General features: G+C 39.5%; 5 protein-coding genes across 7 annotated transcripts in view; 2 read left to right on the forward strand and 3 right to left on the reverse strand.

Annotated features, from left to right (window-relative positions):
* The window catches only part of LOC130690820 (scavenger receptor class B member 1-like), a 96086-nt gene that overhangs the window by 76198 nt on the left and 4077 nt on the right, over positions 1–15811 (forward strand). The gene's annotated exons all lie outside the window — the stretch shown is intronic.
* On the forward strand, positions 1052–2422 carry LOC130690835 (histone H1-delta-like). Its single transcript, XM_057513702.2, has 3 exons — positions 1052–1477; positions 1547–1633; positions 1709–2422. The coding sequence occupies exons 1-3, from the start codon at positions 1133–1135 to the stop codon at positions 2156–2158; spliced, it is 882 nt and encodes a 293-aa protein (XP_057369685.1). The 5' UTR covers positions 1052–1132; the 3' UTR covers positions 2159–2422.
* LOC130690834 (histone 24-like) lies at positions 4568–5936 on the reverse strand. Its single transcript, XM_057513701.2, has 3 exons — positions 5515–5936; positions 5359–5445; positions 4568–5283 (listed from the first exon to the last, which is right to left on the reverse strand). Exons 1-3 carry the CDS (start codon positions 5857–5859, stop codon positions 4831–4833), a joined length of 885 nt encoding a protein of 294 aa, XP_057369684.1. The 5' UTR covers positions 5860–5936; the 3' UTR covers positions 4568–4830.
* Positions 9819–12761, reverse strand: LOC130690821 (putative sodium-coupled neutral amino acid transporter 10). Of its 3 annotated transcripts, none has more exons than XM_057513686.2 (11): positions 12392–12595; positions 12200–12317; positions 11942–12115; positions 11763–11869; positions 11536–11657; positions 11320–11468; positions 11110–11246; positions 10917–11034; positions 10712–10848; positions 10462–10654; positions 9819–10275 (listed from the first exon to the last, which is right to left on the reverse strand). In XM_057513686.2, exons 1-11 carry the CDS (start codon positions 12497–12499, stop codon positions 10076–10078), a joined length of 1563 nt encoding a protein of 520 aa, XP_057369669.1. In that variant the 5' UTR covers positions 12500–12595; the 3' UTR covers positions 9819–10075. The 3 variants fall into 3 exon arrangements, with proteins under 3 accessions (XP_057369669.1, XP_057369670.1, XP_057369671.1); XM_057513687.2 differs by having other exon boundaries at positions 9820–10275; positions 10917–11022; positions 12392–12761; XM_057513688.2 differs by having other exon boundaries at positions 10105–10275; positions 10425–10654; positions 12392–12761.
* LOC130690826 (DNA-directed RNA polymerase III subunit RPC5-like) lies at positions 13275–15477 on the reverse strand. Its single transcript, XM_057513693.2, has 9 exons — positions 15337–15477; positions 15172–15273; positions 14954–15108; positions 14696–14886; positions 14467–14639; positions 14193–14400; positions 13910–14136; positions 13628–13788; positions 13275–13517 (listed from the first exon to the last, which is right to left on the reverse strand). The coding sequence occupies exons 1-9, from the start codon at positions 15382–15384 to the stop codon at positions 13334–13336; spliced, it is 1449 nt and encodes a 482-aa protein (XP_057369676.1). The 5' UTR covers positions 15385–15477; the 3' UTR covers positions 13275–13333.

Consider the following 15811-nt stretch of genomic DNA (forward strand, 5'->3'; position numbering starts at 1 on the left):
TAAGTTATTGAAAAAATCATTTAGATGAAACAATATGCCAGACGAGCTAAATATGAAACATAACGATAAAAAATAAAAATAAACAAGCCAAAGTTATGAGTCTCCAAACGTGGCTTCGGTTTCAAATCGGATCGAGGCATTTCCCTCGCCGAGTCATCGTTTGTCGCCTCAGCGAAAACTGCAAGCAAAAATTGTCGACTTAGCAAATTAATTCATGTAATTTGTTAAATGCAGAATATGCATGTCAACATTCTTATTACACAAAAACAATGTATGTCTGTGTTTTAGTAAATAGATATCCTATATAGAGGAAACGAAAAGGATCAAAAAACGTTTCAACTCGTTTCTGTCCTTCTGAAACTGAAGAGCATAACTATTTTTCGTTCAAAGAAAAACACAACAATACTTGCTCGAATCGAACCGTGATTGACATTACCATAATCTACTCGATTCAGAGATTCGTTTAATGTAACTTTACGTTCGTTTCAACAACGTTTTGATATTAAAACCAGCGAAAAAAGATTGAATGTTGGGGACAAGAGAACGGTGAAAAACAAGATGGGGCTCAGCGCGCGCGCGGGACGCCCAACGTCGTTTGTGTTTCTTCTTTGACTTTGGCTATTTCCAGAAATTCGCCAAATCAACATAAAAATTAACTGGTCATTGATTTCAATAGAAAATTCTCTGCTGAATAGAAGTATGTTAGTTTCTAAATATTTCCTTTAAAAAACAACAGTTGGCAGAATTTAATTGAAGGGCATCATTAGATCGCGAATGGACCGACGAACGATTCAAATCTTTACGATGAAGACGAAATTTTTTCCACGTAAAGAAGAGCACACATTCTGATAGAAGAAAACATGGCCTTTCTAATGCTGTTACTTTGAAATCGATGCGACAATTAGAAATGTGTGAAATAATTGATAGAATCGGATCTACAAGCACAGTCAAGACCCAAAACTTCCAAACGGCTAGCGCATTCGGACTTTTTCCTCCCGTTTAACTCTGAAACGTCCGCACACCGAGTACAAATAGCTGATTTCCCCCTCCAGTCAGGATTGTACTCTCTTGCTAGTAGTTTCGCTTCTCTTTTCTCTCTTATTACCACACGCCATTCTCTCACCAATCCAAGATGGCCGAAGAAACAAACGTCGTTGCTGAAACCGTTGCTGAACAGCCTGCTGCTGTCGCCGCTTCTCCTGCAGCCAAGCCCAAAAAAGCCGGTAAAGTAGCCAAATCATCGGCAGCCAAAGCTCCCGCCGCCAAAAAGACACGACCGGCTGCGGCCAAAAAGGTAGCTTCTCCCGTGAAGACTGTTGCTGCTGCTACACCGAAACCAAAGAAAGTCGCCAAGCCCGCTGCTGCTTCTGCTCACCCACCATACCTCGAGATGGTCACCAAGGCCGTCGTTGCTCTCAAGGAACGCAGCGGATCTTCCCGCCAGGCCATCCTCAAGTACATCCTCGCCAACTTCCAGGTAATTGCTATTTTTATTTTCAAATTCAATCCATTGAAAGTTACCTAACTATCTTATTTTGTTATCCAGGTCGGCTCTGACCCCAAATCCGCCAATCTCCACTTGAAGCAGGCCCTTAAGCGTGGTGTTACGTCCGGAGTCCTTAAGAACACCAAGGTAATTTAGACTCATCAGCCTAAATATTTCGTTGAAACATTCAATTAATGTTTGAATTTCTTTTGAAATTATTAGGGTGCCACTGGCGCTGCTGGATCTTTCCGTGTTTCTGCTGAGGCCATGAAGCCCAAGAAGGTCGACAAGAAGGTGAAACCGGTCGTTGCCAAAAAGCCTAAAGTTGTGAAGAAGGTTTCGTCCCCCAAGAAGCCCAAGGCTGCTGCCAAGAAGCCCGCTTCGCCCAAGAAGGCCGTCAAGAAAGCCGCACCGGCCGCTGCCAAGCCCAAGGTTGCCAAGGTAGCCAAGCCCGCTGCCAAGAAGGCCGCTGCCCCAGCTGCCAAGAAGCCCGCCGCAGCCAAGAAAGCCGCTGCCCCGAAGAAGGCGGCCGTTAAGGCCCCCAAGCCCAAGGTAGCCAAGCCAGCACCTTCTCCCAAGAAGGCCGCACCCAAGAAGGCTACCGCCGCCAAGGCAGCCAAAGCAGCCAAGTCCCCTAAAGCCGCCACCAAGAAAGCCGTTGCCAAGAAATAGATACATTTCATCAGTTTAATAGCTCAATAGCACCATCTCTTCTCAGTTTGAACTGCATCGCGATTCACTGACTTCAAAAGGGTAAACTGAAAAGCTCATTCATGAAGATCTCCATGTCGACGGCTGATTCATCTTCAGTTCATTTGTACATTCATCATCCCCATATCTAGACATCCATTTTCATCATTATACAAAATATCTTGTTGAAAGAAGCGCGACTTGTACATATAATATTAGCAATCTAATAAATGAAAAATGACATTATACCTTTGTGTTGTTAATTTTTCTCCGTTTTGAATTTTAACAGCTGGAACATAATATGATTTAGAAAAGATATTAAAATTACTGATACGGTTTTCTTATCTATGTCTGCAATACACAGTTTGGTTTTCTCAGAAAACAGTACATAAGCGTTTCTTTCCACACTACTCACCTAACGCAGTATAACACTGGTGTTGGGTTGTTTAATGCCATTTGTTTCGTTATAAAATGTAACGAAGGGTAAGTTTGTCGCTATTTCGTTTGTTTCCCGCTAGACAGCGTGTACTTCTTCATGGACGTAATTTTTGGAGGGAATTTAACCAGATTTTTAACTAAATGTTATTGCACGTCTTTATTAAAGTAAGGACATTTTCAGTCACTTTCTTTGGAACTTAGGTATTTCTTAAGCAACGTCTTCTACATTTCTGTGTTGGTAAGATGAACCCACTCGTCAAAAGCCAACATCACCACGAACTAGCCAACATAATTTAAAACGTAACGTTTTCAAAAATAAAACTTACCAACCTCGACGGCATCGCAGTGTGTATCTTTGTAGAACATACCTATGGTTTCGACGACAATAACGATGATGGTGAACATCGCGGTCTACCTAAGTTTCTTTTCAGTCACCCTGTTTAAATATCGTCGTTCTTACTACAAATTGTTTATCCACCGATCCTTCAACATACTCAGTGTTCGACTTTCAAATTGGATTATGAAATATGATAAAGTTTTCAATGAAGAAGTTTAAAAAACTCAAGTACAAGCGGAGAACATCTCTGTCATTTGCATTGTTTCAAGGAGACATTGCTTACAACTGCCACCTAGTGTTTAGATATAGTGAACCCTTTCAGTCTCACTAAAAGTCAGAGATGTTCTCCACCTGTGAGAAGGATGAATAAACAATCGTATGGTGTTTCGTTACCTTACAACTATGGCAGTCTTCTAAGAACATAATGCAAAAATTTGATAAATGCAGGTTACTCGAATGTTTCAGTTAACAACCTATCAGAGCTTTACCTGGAATCACATCCTTGCCCAGGAGGCTTACTGAAGGAAGGACCACCATTTGAACAAGCTTGCCTTCCATGCTTTTACTAGCCATTATACAAAACCTAGCTCCTTGGGGACATTGCACCAAAGGACTGCCTGCAGTGATTTTGCCTAAAAACCAAAGAAAAAGTTGTATTCACCGTGTGCTTTAAAAATCAAACAAATATGAAATAATTTAAATTAAGCAAAATACTAGGGAATTTATTGTAAAATTTTGAATTTTTTTTTCAGCAGTTCGCGATGAAAAACTGTTAACTTTATTAGAACTCTAGCGGAAATTTTTCGAACTTAGCGTAATACCATCCATCAAAGTGAAATTGTTTAACACCCCTTTTAGAAAAAATAAACAACTCACCAATACTTCTAATTAATTGAAACTTTGTCAAAAGCTACAAAGATGTCGTAACTTATCGTTTAAATCCTCGGGAATTCCGAAACAAAAATGCATCTTTCTTCATAGTTGGCTGAGCCACCTAGCGAGTATGGCGATTTTAAGTACCACTACCTCTCATATTGATGGGAAACTTCCTCCGTTTATTTTTCCTATTTTTTGTAGTTGTTTCGAGTAGCATCAGTTGGCAAACTTTACTGGGTTTGAAATTTGAATTGTGTTAAGAAAATGTCGAAGAATTGGCTGTGGTGAGAAGAGGCTTTATGCATCCGAATTTGGTAAAATTTTGAAACCAACGTTATTAGATCTCGTTTGTGGATGGCTGGTTCGATCCAAATAAGCAGAAATGATAAATCAAATATAGCAATGCGTCACTTAAAATAGTAAGACTGAAAAAAAAACTTCCAAAGTAAGAATTGTGACCATAATAAATTAATTAAATAATATGAAACAGGACTATCGATAGATCACGGAAATAAGCATGTATCAGGATTAATATAGCAACCCAAATATCCAAACAAATTCGAATTAATCACCTGCCCCACCAAATTGACGTTCATCAATACTTAACACTGGTACCTGGTGTTCAGTTGCATCTTCCTCTTACCCGCTAACACGATCTGTCCGTCACATTTGGACCCGTTCATCAAAGCTGCTGTAGTCAAACAGTCACGTTGAAAAATTATTTAAATTTCAAGGCGAACTTACTGTAAATACGAAATTTTATTTCTTAAATTGCCATTATTTATATGTACAAGCCGCGCTTCTTTCAACAAGATATTCGTATAATGATGGGAAATGGATGTCTAGATATTGGGATGATGAATGATAGAATGTACAGATGAGTTCATGGGGCATCGGTCGCAGGTATGGAGATCTTCATGAATGAGGTTTCGATTTTCCTTTTGAAGTCAGCGATTCGCGAACTGGGAAGAGGTTACTAAGGTATTGAACTGATGAAAGGTATCTATTTCTTGGCAACTGCTTTCTTTGTGGCGGCTTTGGGAGATTTGGCGGCTTTGGCTGCCTTTGCGGCGACGGCCTTTTTGGGTGCGACTTTCTTCGGAGAAGCAGCTGGTTTGGCAACCTTGGGTTTCGGTGCCTTAACGGCCGCTTTCTTGGGAGCAGCGGCTTTCTTGGCCGCAACGGGCTTCTTGGCGGCAGGTGCAGCAGCCTTCTTGGCAGCAACAGGCTTAGCTACTTTGGGCTTTGCGGCAGCCGGTGCGGCTTTCTTGACGGCAGCGATGGCCTTCTTGGGTGCAGCGGGTTTCTTAGCAGCAGCCTTTGGTTTCTTTGGAGACGAAACCTTCTTCACAACTTTAGGTTTCTTGGCAACGACTGGTTGCACCTTCTTGTCGACCTTCTTGGGCTTCATGGCCTCAGCAGAAACACGGAAAGATCCAGCAGCGCCAGTGGCACCCTAATAATTTCAAAAGAAATTCAAACATTAATTGAATGTTTCAACGAAATATTTAGGCTGATGAGTCTAAATTACCTTGGTGTTCTTAAGGACTCCGGAGGTAACACCACGCTTAAGGGCCTGCTTCAAGTGGAGATTGGCGGATTTGGGGTCAGAGCCGACCTGGATAACAAAATAAGATAGTTAGGTAACTTTCAATGGATTGAATTTGAAAATAAAAATAGCAATTACCTGGAAGTTGGCGAGGATGTACTTGAGGATGGCCTGGCGGGAAGATCCGCTGCGTTCCTTGAGAGCAACGACGGCCTTGGTGACCATCTCGAGGTATGGTGGGTGAGCAGAAGCAGCAGCGGGCTTGGCGACCTTCTTTGGTTTCGGTGTAACAGCAGCAACAGTCTTCACGGGAGAAGCTACCTTTTTGGCCGCAGCCGGTCGTGTCTTTTTGGCGGCGGGAGCTTTGGCTGCCGATGATTTGGCTACTTTACCGGCTTTTTTGGGCTTGGCTGCAGGAGAAGCGGCGACAGCAGCGGGCTGTTCAGCAACGGTTTCAGCAACGACGTTTGTTTCTTCGGCCATCTTGGATTGGTGAGAGAATGGCGTGTGGTAATAAGAGAGAAAAGAGAAGCGAAACTACTAGCAAGAGAGTACAATCCTGACTGGAGGGGGAAATCAGCTATTTGTACTCGGTGTGCGGACGTTTCAGAGTTAAACGGGAGGAAAAAGTCCGAATGCGCTAGCCGTTTGGAAGTTTTGGGTCTTGACTGTGCTTGTAGATCCGATTCTATCAATTATTTCACACATTTCTAATTGTCGCATCGATTTCAAAGTAACAGCATTAGAAAGGCCATGTTTTCTTCTATCAGAATGTGTGCTCTTCTTTACGTGGAAAAAATTTCGTCTTCATCGTAAAGATTTGAATCGTTCGTCGGTCCATTCGCGATCTAGTGATGCTCTTCAATTAAATTCTGCCTACTGTTGTTTTTTAAAGGAATCATTTAGAAACTAACACAGTTTTATTCAGCAGAGAATTTCCTATCGAAATCAATGACTTGTTGATTTTTATGTTGGTTTGGCGAATTTCTGGAAATAGCCAAAGTCAAAGAAGAAACACAAACGACGTTGGGCGTCCCGCGCGCGCGCTGAGCCCCATCTTGTTTTTCACCGTTCTCTTGTCCCCAACATTCAATCTTTTTTTGCTGGTTTTAATATCAAAACATTGTTGAAACGAACGTAAAGTTACATTAAACGAATCTCTGAATCGAGTAGATTATAGTTATGTCAATCACAGTTGGATTCGAGCAAGTTTTGTTGTGTTTTTCTTTGAACGAAAAGTTGTGTTGCCATTCGACTTTGGACGAGAAGAGAAATGGGTTGAAACATTCCGTTAGCGTTTGTCGTTGCCTCTATCTTCATGTTGGCCATTATTTAAATTCATTAGTACGAAATATTTCCGTTTACATGTTAATGAATATGTTGTGGACACCATCAAATGAATTGTTTATATTAATTCATTTAGTAGACATTTTTCGTAAGCAATTGCAGCTTTGCACAAGAAAGGCTGGCTTGATGAAGAACTGCGCCGATCCGATTCGAAACCGAAGCGGCGGTTGGAGACTAGAAACAACTTAAGCACCTTGTCATGCATTTTTTCTTTCGGGTTGGAATTTCTTACTGATTAATTTAGTAGAAGTGTATAATTTCATCTTATTGATCTTCCTAATAAACTGAAAATGCAAGATATTCTGGAACAAAAATGCCCTTATCTACGAGTGAGTCGACCAAGCTGTAGAGGGCGAAATCGAGTCGAGAGTGGATTGCGTTATGATGGCGGCCAACAACGCTTGCTCTTTTTCCGAATTTTGATATCCCAAGTTTTCTGTTCAGTAACTAGGATATTCCGACTCGTTTTCCCACCCAAAATATAAAAATCGAATCGCCGAAAATCGGAGAATAAGATTCATTCAACGTCCTACCATAACGGTAGTGTTTTATCTACGAATTTAATATCAAAAGGAAATAAGGCTTTCGGGCGTCGACATCGGTTGAGACAATGACCTCAGCAAACAATTTATTTTCGAACTCGAAACTTTTTTCGATGCCTTCGCTCTTATTCGATGAAAATAAATTAAATTAGAAAAGTAATGAGGGCATTTTACGACGAGACCATTGTGTTTGACAGAAACTAGTCATTGATGTTTTCTATTGACTGAGTATCAGGTACAGAAATAGCCCTTGTAGTTAGCAGTTCGTTGCGGATTACATTGCATCTTTTTTCAAGTCATTTCGTGTCCGCAGTGTCTCACGACGACGAGAAATCGTTTTTGTTCTAATTCGATTATTAAGACTCCTACCAAAATGTTCGTTCAACGTCAAAGTTAACGACCTCTTCGCTTGAAAAAAAGAAACGATGGCGTCGTTTGTTTCCAAGGCCATTTGATGCCTGCCTCAAGTTTTTTTCCAACTTTCTTGTGTGGCACAGTTAATGCTACGCACGTAGGTCGTTTTCGCAACTCCGTTCGCGTTTTGCTATGATTTTCATTGAGAACTATGGCAGGAGGGATGATGTTAGTTAACGGGAATCGTAAGACGTACGAATAATAGGGAGAGGTGGTAGTGCGTACATAGTTGAGCATTAGATTGAGGTCAATCCGAATCACGGTTTCGTTCAAAAGACTTGTTGCTGTAACTTTGAACAGGTTTTATTATTCTTTCTTAGTTCTTCTTGTTTATTTTTCATTTTATCCTCGACTCTGCTTTAAGTCCTTTGCCTTTAGATATCTTTTGATTCGTGTGGACAAGAAAACAACTCTTGTACACTAGATTTGTGTATGCCAATTGTTCGTGTGTTGTGAATCAATGTGGGAAAATCTCGTTCGGTTAATTTTGCAAATCTATTTTTGCTTCTTCCAACGTCCTCAATCCTACAGCACATCGAATGTTGTGTAGACATGAATTAGGGTCTACCAGACACTACTAAAATCAGATGCAAATTTTGTTTCATCATTTGATATTTTGTAGTTCGCATTAAAGTTAAGTGAAGCTTCAGTTTTTGAAAAAATGGCGTTGCCGAATTATCTCTGCCCTTCTGTACAATACTCGCAGTCGAGATAATGTGGTAGGTGGCGCCGAGTGGGAGTTGGAACTCAGAGGGGGGTGGAAAGAGGGGGCAGGGCACTAAAACTTTTTCCCGCGCCCGCTAAAAAACGGGTTTCCTATTTTTGTTTCTTCTCTTGTATTAACACTAGCGCCACCGCTGTGTATTGTGGCCTCCTGGCAGCTGGACGAATCGCTTTGGACCATCCAAAACAACAAAAGATCGAGAGGAAAAAGATTATTCCTGTTGTTCTTTCGTCTTTTCTTCCTTCCCTCTGATGTACCCTACGTATTCATGTTTTATTCAATAAAATTTTCTATCACTTTAGAATTGACATGTAAAGCAGCTGCCCATTCAAGGTAAAGGTCTTTTGATGTAGAGAACTTGAACAATTCCTGCAATAGTTGCCAATCAAAAAGCATTTTGTGCATTTGCTCTGTTAGAAAGATCATGCGACAAAGATGATCGTATAGGAGATCAGTTTGAAACCAGCTGAATTATAAGGCAATTTTTTTTTCTTTATTTTTAACGGTGGTGGTATGTTAAAAGCTATTCGATGAGCAAAGGGTAAATGGCTGGAAGCATCTTTGTTGATGGCTGTTGTCTGAAGAGTTTTGGCGGGAACGATTCATATCTTTCATGAATTCTGGGCCAGTTTGGAGCAAATGCCTCTATCAGCAATTAACTTTCCTTACAAGATAATCCCTAGACCGTCGTTTTAGATCGCAAGAAGCACAGCATCAATTTACTTGTAACCCAGTGGCTGAAACCGCTCTGACAGCGTCGTGATCTTCTATATTGTGGAATGTTGCCCCAAAAATCATTGTAACGCTCATTAACGAAGTCTAGGGAAGTAATAAAAGCCCTGGCAGCTGTTGAATTAAGCAAAGATTGTACTAAAAAAAATTTCTAGTGTTACAAAAATATGCTGCCGGCACTTATACTCGAGTTGTCAATGATCGTTGACAATGCTTGCTGAATAGCATGTAACTGTTTGAACACTAGGAATCTAACGGCAGTAATCTGCTATCTAGGTATTTGCCAGTTTGGCTTGCCATACCCTTTGGTCTGTGAACTTTTATGCCGAACTAATCTTAGAGAATAGCTATCTACAGGGGAGACGCGCATTCCACTTCCTGGAGGCTAATTTAAACATGATGGCAAGCTGGCCACAACTACGGTGGAAACGGCAGCCAAAAGCTTTGAAAAGGAAATACCTCCATAAATACCCTAAGGTAAAGAGTAATCAGGGGAGGAGGGGGTGAGGGTGACTCGGCGAGGGGAACAGAAAAATGTTGTGTTAAGTCGACCGGACGAGGGTAACTAGATTGCAGGTTATTCATCTTAATGATTTTAACAATATTCACTGACAAACTCTTGAAGGAAAAACATAATTTTTTTAAAGCTATAGTAACAACGAAAAAACAATCGCACAATGAATGAGTACAGTGTTTTAAAACGTGAACACCACAATTTTATAAATCATCCCAAAGACATTTTTACATGAGCAAAACTACCTGAGGTATTATAAACCCAACCTCACAAAGAAAAAAAAACTGGATTGTGCTTGAAAATCAATTACGATCATTTTGACTTCAGTGATGCCCATAATGGAATAACACAGTTTTGCACACACAATCAGATGGGTTGAGCACCAAGCTGATCTTGGTACTGTTATCTAAATTGTGTTCATTTGTTTCATTTCGCGTTCAGGGGAAGCACAGGAGCACTGTGGGAGCTTGTGGTAGTTCTCTCTATAGATTTAATGGAACGGTTTATTTGTATCTGGACTGCTGGAACTGCCGATCGGACAACCGCCAGACTAATATTTGAAATAGCTAATTCTTCAGTCACGGCCGTCACATCATTATTGGATTCCAATTCTTCGTTTTTTTCTCCTGAAAATGAACGGAAACCATTAAATGAAAGATCTAACTAGTAGATCAAATTGTCCTAATGATAGTTTTGAACACAAACAAAAAGCGAGAAGAAAAACAGAACAACTTAAACGATAATCTGGGAATGAAATCCCAAACCGAATGCTGACCTATTGAAGCTAAGAGGATCATTGAAGGAATTATCACCAAGTCTGTTGAAGTTGTCCATCATGACTACTGATGGCGATGACTGAGGCAACGGAAGGTCAAATTTGGCTTCGATTTCCCTTAAACTAGGCGGAATGATGTCCTCAGCATGACTTTCTGAGTATTCTTCCTCTGCATAAATATTGGCGGCGGTGCCCAAAACCAGAATAATCAATCCACACACGAACAGCACCTAACGAACGGAGAATTCTTTAGGTATCTTGAGTGACAAAATTCTTCAAAGACCCACTTTGGCAATCCAGCGTTCACCAGAAGTCGATGGGGCAACTTGCAGATAAATCCACGCAGGCGCAACACAACAAACTGCCGTTCCTAAAGTGGCACCCACCAGACCTAAAACGAACTCGACATTCGGAATGCAGATACCTACAGACACCAATCGATACGGATGCTTTCTTTTCCATCTTATTGTAATAGATTTCAATAAGCTTTACCTATTACTAAGGTTGCCGTGACGATTATGAATGTCAGAATTTTGAAACGGAAATCCGAAAGCGAGCCGGTTGTTCCTCCTGCCATCCCGCCACTCGAATCAGACGTCTGAAGAGATTCCTCAAATAAAAAACAAACAAACAAAAGCAAACACTTTGGCATAACGATTAAATCATCAATGAATTAAATCTTTACCTTTCCATACACTAATGAATGGAAGCTTGTCCTGCACGGCAAAACACACAACGGAAAGCTCAAGATAATCGATAGCAGGAATCCCACTTTCATAAGGTCAGTTACAAAAGACGGCGCAAAACTTATGAGGATATTGCCTAGTTAAGACAAAATATGACCCAATGAAATTCGTCAGATTTTCGACAAAAGGTTTACAATGTGTTGACTTGCCGGTAAAATGCGTATCCGCAAAGGCTAGGTAGCCAGCTATTCCTACCCCCATGTAAATAAAAGTGCACAAATCAATGGCTGTAGATACTACTCGATCCATTGCTTTTAGGGATGGTTCTGGTAGGGAATCATATACTTCAAACACCTGCCTATGGATTTAAAAAGTTGATCATTAAATTTGGCATTCTCCTTGTCGGTTTAAATGTTTCCACTCACGTTTGGCACGATAAAGCCATGGAAAATATCGGGACGCATTGGAGTACACCCCCCATTTTCCATACTTCAATATTTGAAGATATTCCTTCGGTTAGGCCCTGGACTCCAGCCTCAAAGAAGGACTGAAGAAGAAAAAAAAATCTTTCATAAATGCACTGTTTCTTGGAAGCATACTTCATTTAGAAGGATGCATAAAACATAATTAGGGCAGGAAATCATGTACATACTTTTAAAACCAATAACATGTACATAGCCACAGAAACTGTAGACATTACATTCAATGTTTCAATATCTCTCAAGAGGCTTAGAGGTAGTATGATGAACATGCTACTTCCTGTGTATGATTAAGTTACATATTTTAGAACCTTATGGAAATAATCTCACTGGCATCCAGTAGAGAGCTTACCTGCCATAAGAAGTATTCGTGCTGACTGCAAGGAGTAATTTAGACCTATTTTGTTTAATATTTCTGGACCGAGATCACCAAGTACAACGAGATAGGCAATGCAGCACCCCATGTTATAGCCTATGATACATACTTCAATCCACAGTTTTCCAAATGGTCCCATGACATCATAGGCTGTGGGGAAAAACGGGAGGGTAGTGTTTGTAAATGCTTAAAATGGAACATGCATGAGCAATTTGTTTAGGTTTCCTCATTTACCTAAGATTTCATAGTTCCTTCTTCTGGATATAAGTGAGGATTTGACAAGTTGATGACAACAAAGTTTTGTCATGATGCTGTTCAAATATAAAATTATGGAACCCAGAATAATTCCACACTGAAACGAGATTTCAAAGAAATAGTTAACTGAAAAACCGTGTCAGTAAACCTGGTGACTCAAACCATACATACCTGTTTAAAACAAAATGGCATGGATAAAATACTTGCGCCGATGATTGAGTTTGCCAACATCATAGTATGTTTCGCATTCCCAGACAAAAAGTAATCCAGGTTTATCATTTTGCTCACTGTTGTAAGATTTGGGTATCGCCTTGTACGGAACACGTTAGTTGTGTTTCTGGTTTTACATGTGAAAAACAACTCACAATTGCATTCAAGAAGTTACTGTCAAAGCATTCACTGACAATTACTTAATGTACTTAAAATGAGGGCAGTAACATTTTTAGCTAATTTCTCAAGACTTCGTTTATAACGTGCTAAACAATTCTGACACAAACAGCTCCTCTTTTTCCTTTTCAGGTGGTTGAATGCCCAACTTTTCGGTTCAGTCTAATCGGTTTACGCAAAGGGGATTTAGCCAACTGGCTAGTGTCCTTTGAAAATCCCTCGACTGGGTTGGTTGCGGAAACCGAATTTCATTTGACAAAGTGATTCGTGGCACAGAATACGGAAAATATTTACGGAAACAGATGCGCTCTGCTTTATTCCAATTGTTTTCAAAATGCTTGCAATTCGACAATCATTGCAATAGAACGTTCATCGAAAATGTCGAGTACCCGGGTAGGTTTTGAATCTTAGATGTAAATTTTTTTGGGACCCGAAATAAAGTTCGGTAATCGCTAATGCAATTCCGGTTTGCTTATGGTTGGGAGTGACGCTTAATGTTTTTTTTTAATTCATTCGGATGAAGACATTTTTTACGTCAAAAAACAAAAAAATATTACATAATCCTTGTCATCAAGCCCGCATATTGCTCAGGTTTTTCGACATCAGTTCATGACAAAACGATAATAACAAAAGAGTAAATAATACAAATTAGCTTTAGACTGGAATCTGAGTACTTGAAGCTGTAATATCCGCTTTCATAGTCTCATAGTCACTGGGATTTATACATTACTTCTTAACGTCATTTCCACTGTCGGAGCTGCAAGAATCTTGTCGAGAACGACGCCTTGATCTTTTCTTTGGTGAATCTGTTGATTCCTTCTTCGGAGCTTTGAATTCGGTAACACTAATTTGAAGATGCTTCTGCTTAGCTTTATTCATCAATTCACTGCGCCGCACCACTTCGGGATATCTGTATCGACAACGAGAACATAAAGAAAACATTCATCATATTGTAAAACATAAAAATAAAAAGAAAAAAGAAAAAAGAAAAAATAAATTTTGAAAATAATTAAAACATACTTGTCGACAAAGGCTTGATCGAAAGGCAATTTGAATTCCCAACCATCTTTGGTCTTGAACGCTATTTGCTCTAGAATAACCTTCATTTCCTCAGTTGGTATTTTAGTGGCGATTGTAACTGCTTTACGGTTCACACAACGTTTCAGCGTATACATGTAAAGCTTTAAACATCATACAAAAGAAAACAGAATTTGCTTAGTTATGACAGGCACAGACAATAATATAACATCCACAGGCCACAACGAAATGGACATAGAATTACCGGAAAAGGAGTTTACTTACCACATAATCCCGGGCTTTGGTAATAATATCAGGGTGAATTCCTGAGATTCCACAGAGTTTAACTATCTTCTCTTTTTCTCCACTGGGATAAAGAATTTCACTCTTGACAACCCAGTTACCTTGAACTAATTCAGCCACCTGTTGCAATGATTTTAGGGCTTCCAGTCTAAGAGGTTCTTGTGTGATTTTTAAAGTAGTACACAATTTACTAAATCCAATAAGCTTGACTGATGCAAAAGAAATAGGTAATGTGAACATGTAAAATGATTTAAAGTGCTTTTACCATTAGCCATAAGATTTTTTATCCTATCAACGAGCTGGGGCAATGCTTGTAATTGGAACATTGATGCTGTTCCCAACGTAAGTTGTTTTTGAACTTCATCATTTTCTAGACAAGGCCCAATCAAGTCAACAATGTATTTCTCTTTCGGCATCGTTAGATTTTGAACTGTCAAATCTGGTTTCCCGCATAAAAGGCGGTTTTTTTCCAACTAAAAACAAAGAAATAAATGTGCCTTCTGGTAATCATAAACCTATAATGTTATGCTACAAGTTACCAGAGATTCCTCAGAGTTCAATGAACAGAACTTAGTGTTGTACCAGGGTTCTTCTGCATTCTTTTTCTGAAAAAATCCATAAGACTTTTCTCTAAGGGCTTTGCTTCTCTCTGTTTCTGTGCGAGCAAATTTAACAGTAACTTGTTCAGCAACATCTTCTTCATCCCCTGACTCTGGAAACAATAAATTTCATGTATGTTGGTTAGAAGAATGTTATTACAAAAGTTACCAGTTGGCTCAGCTGCATTATCTTTGAGAGCTTTGTCCGATTTGTCCAAATATGGAAAAGAAGGTTTCACATGGAGAATTCCATGTAATGGATTGAGGTGTAGCTCATTGTCAATCAGGATACCAACAGCAAATCTTCCTGGATCTAACAGTGCTTTGGTAGAGGTGTAGGTGATTTTGTCCATGAGCGAACTTTTAATAAAAACAAAACAACAGTGTTAAATGATGTAACTGAAGATTGGGCTAGACAGAGACACACCCTCTGAAAAAGTTTTGATGATCAGGTTTGTCATATTTGTTATGCCCATCTGTATTGATAACAATTTGTTCGCCTTTGCTTCTATCATAGTTTGGTGTGGTGGTTGATAATTCAAGCTCTAATTCAACTTCCTGAAGTTTGGGCTTAATCCTTGACTGAAATTTTAGGACACTTATTAATTATTTCTTACATTGAAATTCATGAGTATTAATAGTTACAGCAATGACATTAGGTTTATCAATTTCAACTGCAACAGAACGTAGTGGGTATTGGAAAACATATAGTTTTTGGAGTAAATTTTTTGATAGAAAGACTGGAATCTGTAAAATGGGAGGAATGTAACAGAATTTTTAGCTTAATACAGTTATCAACCTTGAGCCTACCTCTTTAACAATCTCGTCATTTTCCATTTCTACCTTTACGTTTGACATTTCAGCCTTGCCTTGCTTAAATTTTCAGTTAAAACTACAAATCATGAAGTATCGCCGCCACAACGTGGATACGGCTCGCACACTATACTTAGTAGATGTTTTTGAAATACTAGACTAATCGTCTGCTAGAGAGAAAAAAACAACAAAAGACAGTCGAGCTCTGAATTCAGAGGAAAAAAATTAGAACTAAATAAAACAATTTTGGTGTCAAATTAAAGATTTCAATTTAAGCACTAGCTGATCCTGCTAATCGCAAAACTAGGTTGATATTAACTGTCCTACCAAACACAAAGTAAGTACTGTTCAAAATTAACTTGCTAGATCAAATCCGGGTACAATGATATTAAGTAGCCTATATCGAATATTCTTAATTAATGGCCTAAACCAAGTAAATGTTACGTTGATGTCATACCCTTGGGGGTATCTG

The sequence above is a fragment of the Daphnia carinata genome, chromosome 1, assembly GCF_022539665.2.
Source record: "Daphnia carinata strain CSIRO-1 chromosome 1, CSIRO_AGI_Dcar_HiC_V3, whole genome shotgun sequence".
NCBI lineage: Eukaryota > Metazoa > Arthropoda > Branchiopoda > Diplostraca > Daphniidae > Daphnia > Daphnia carinata.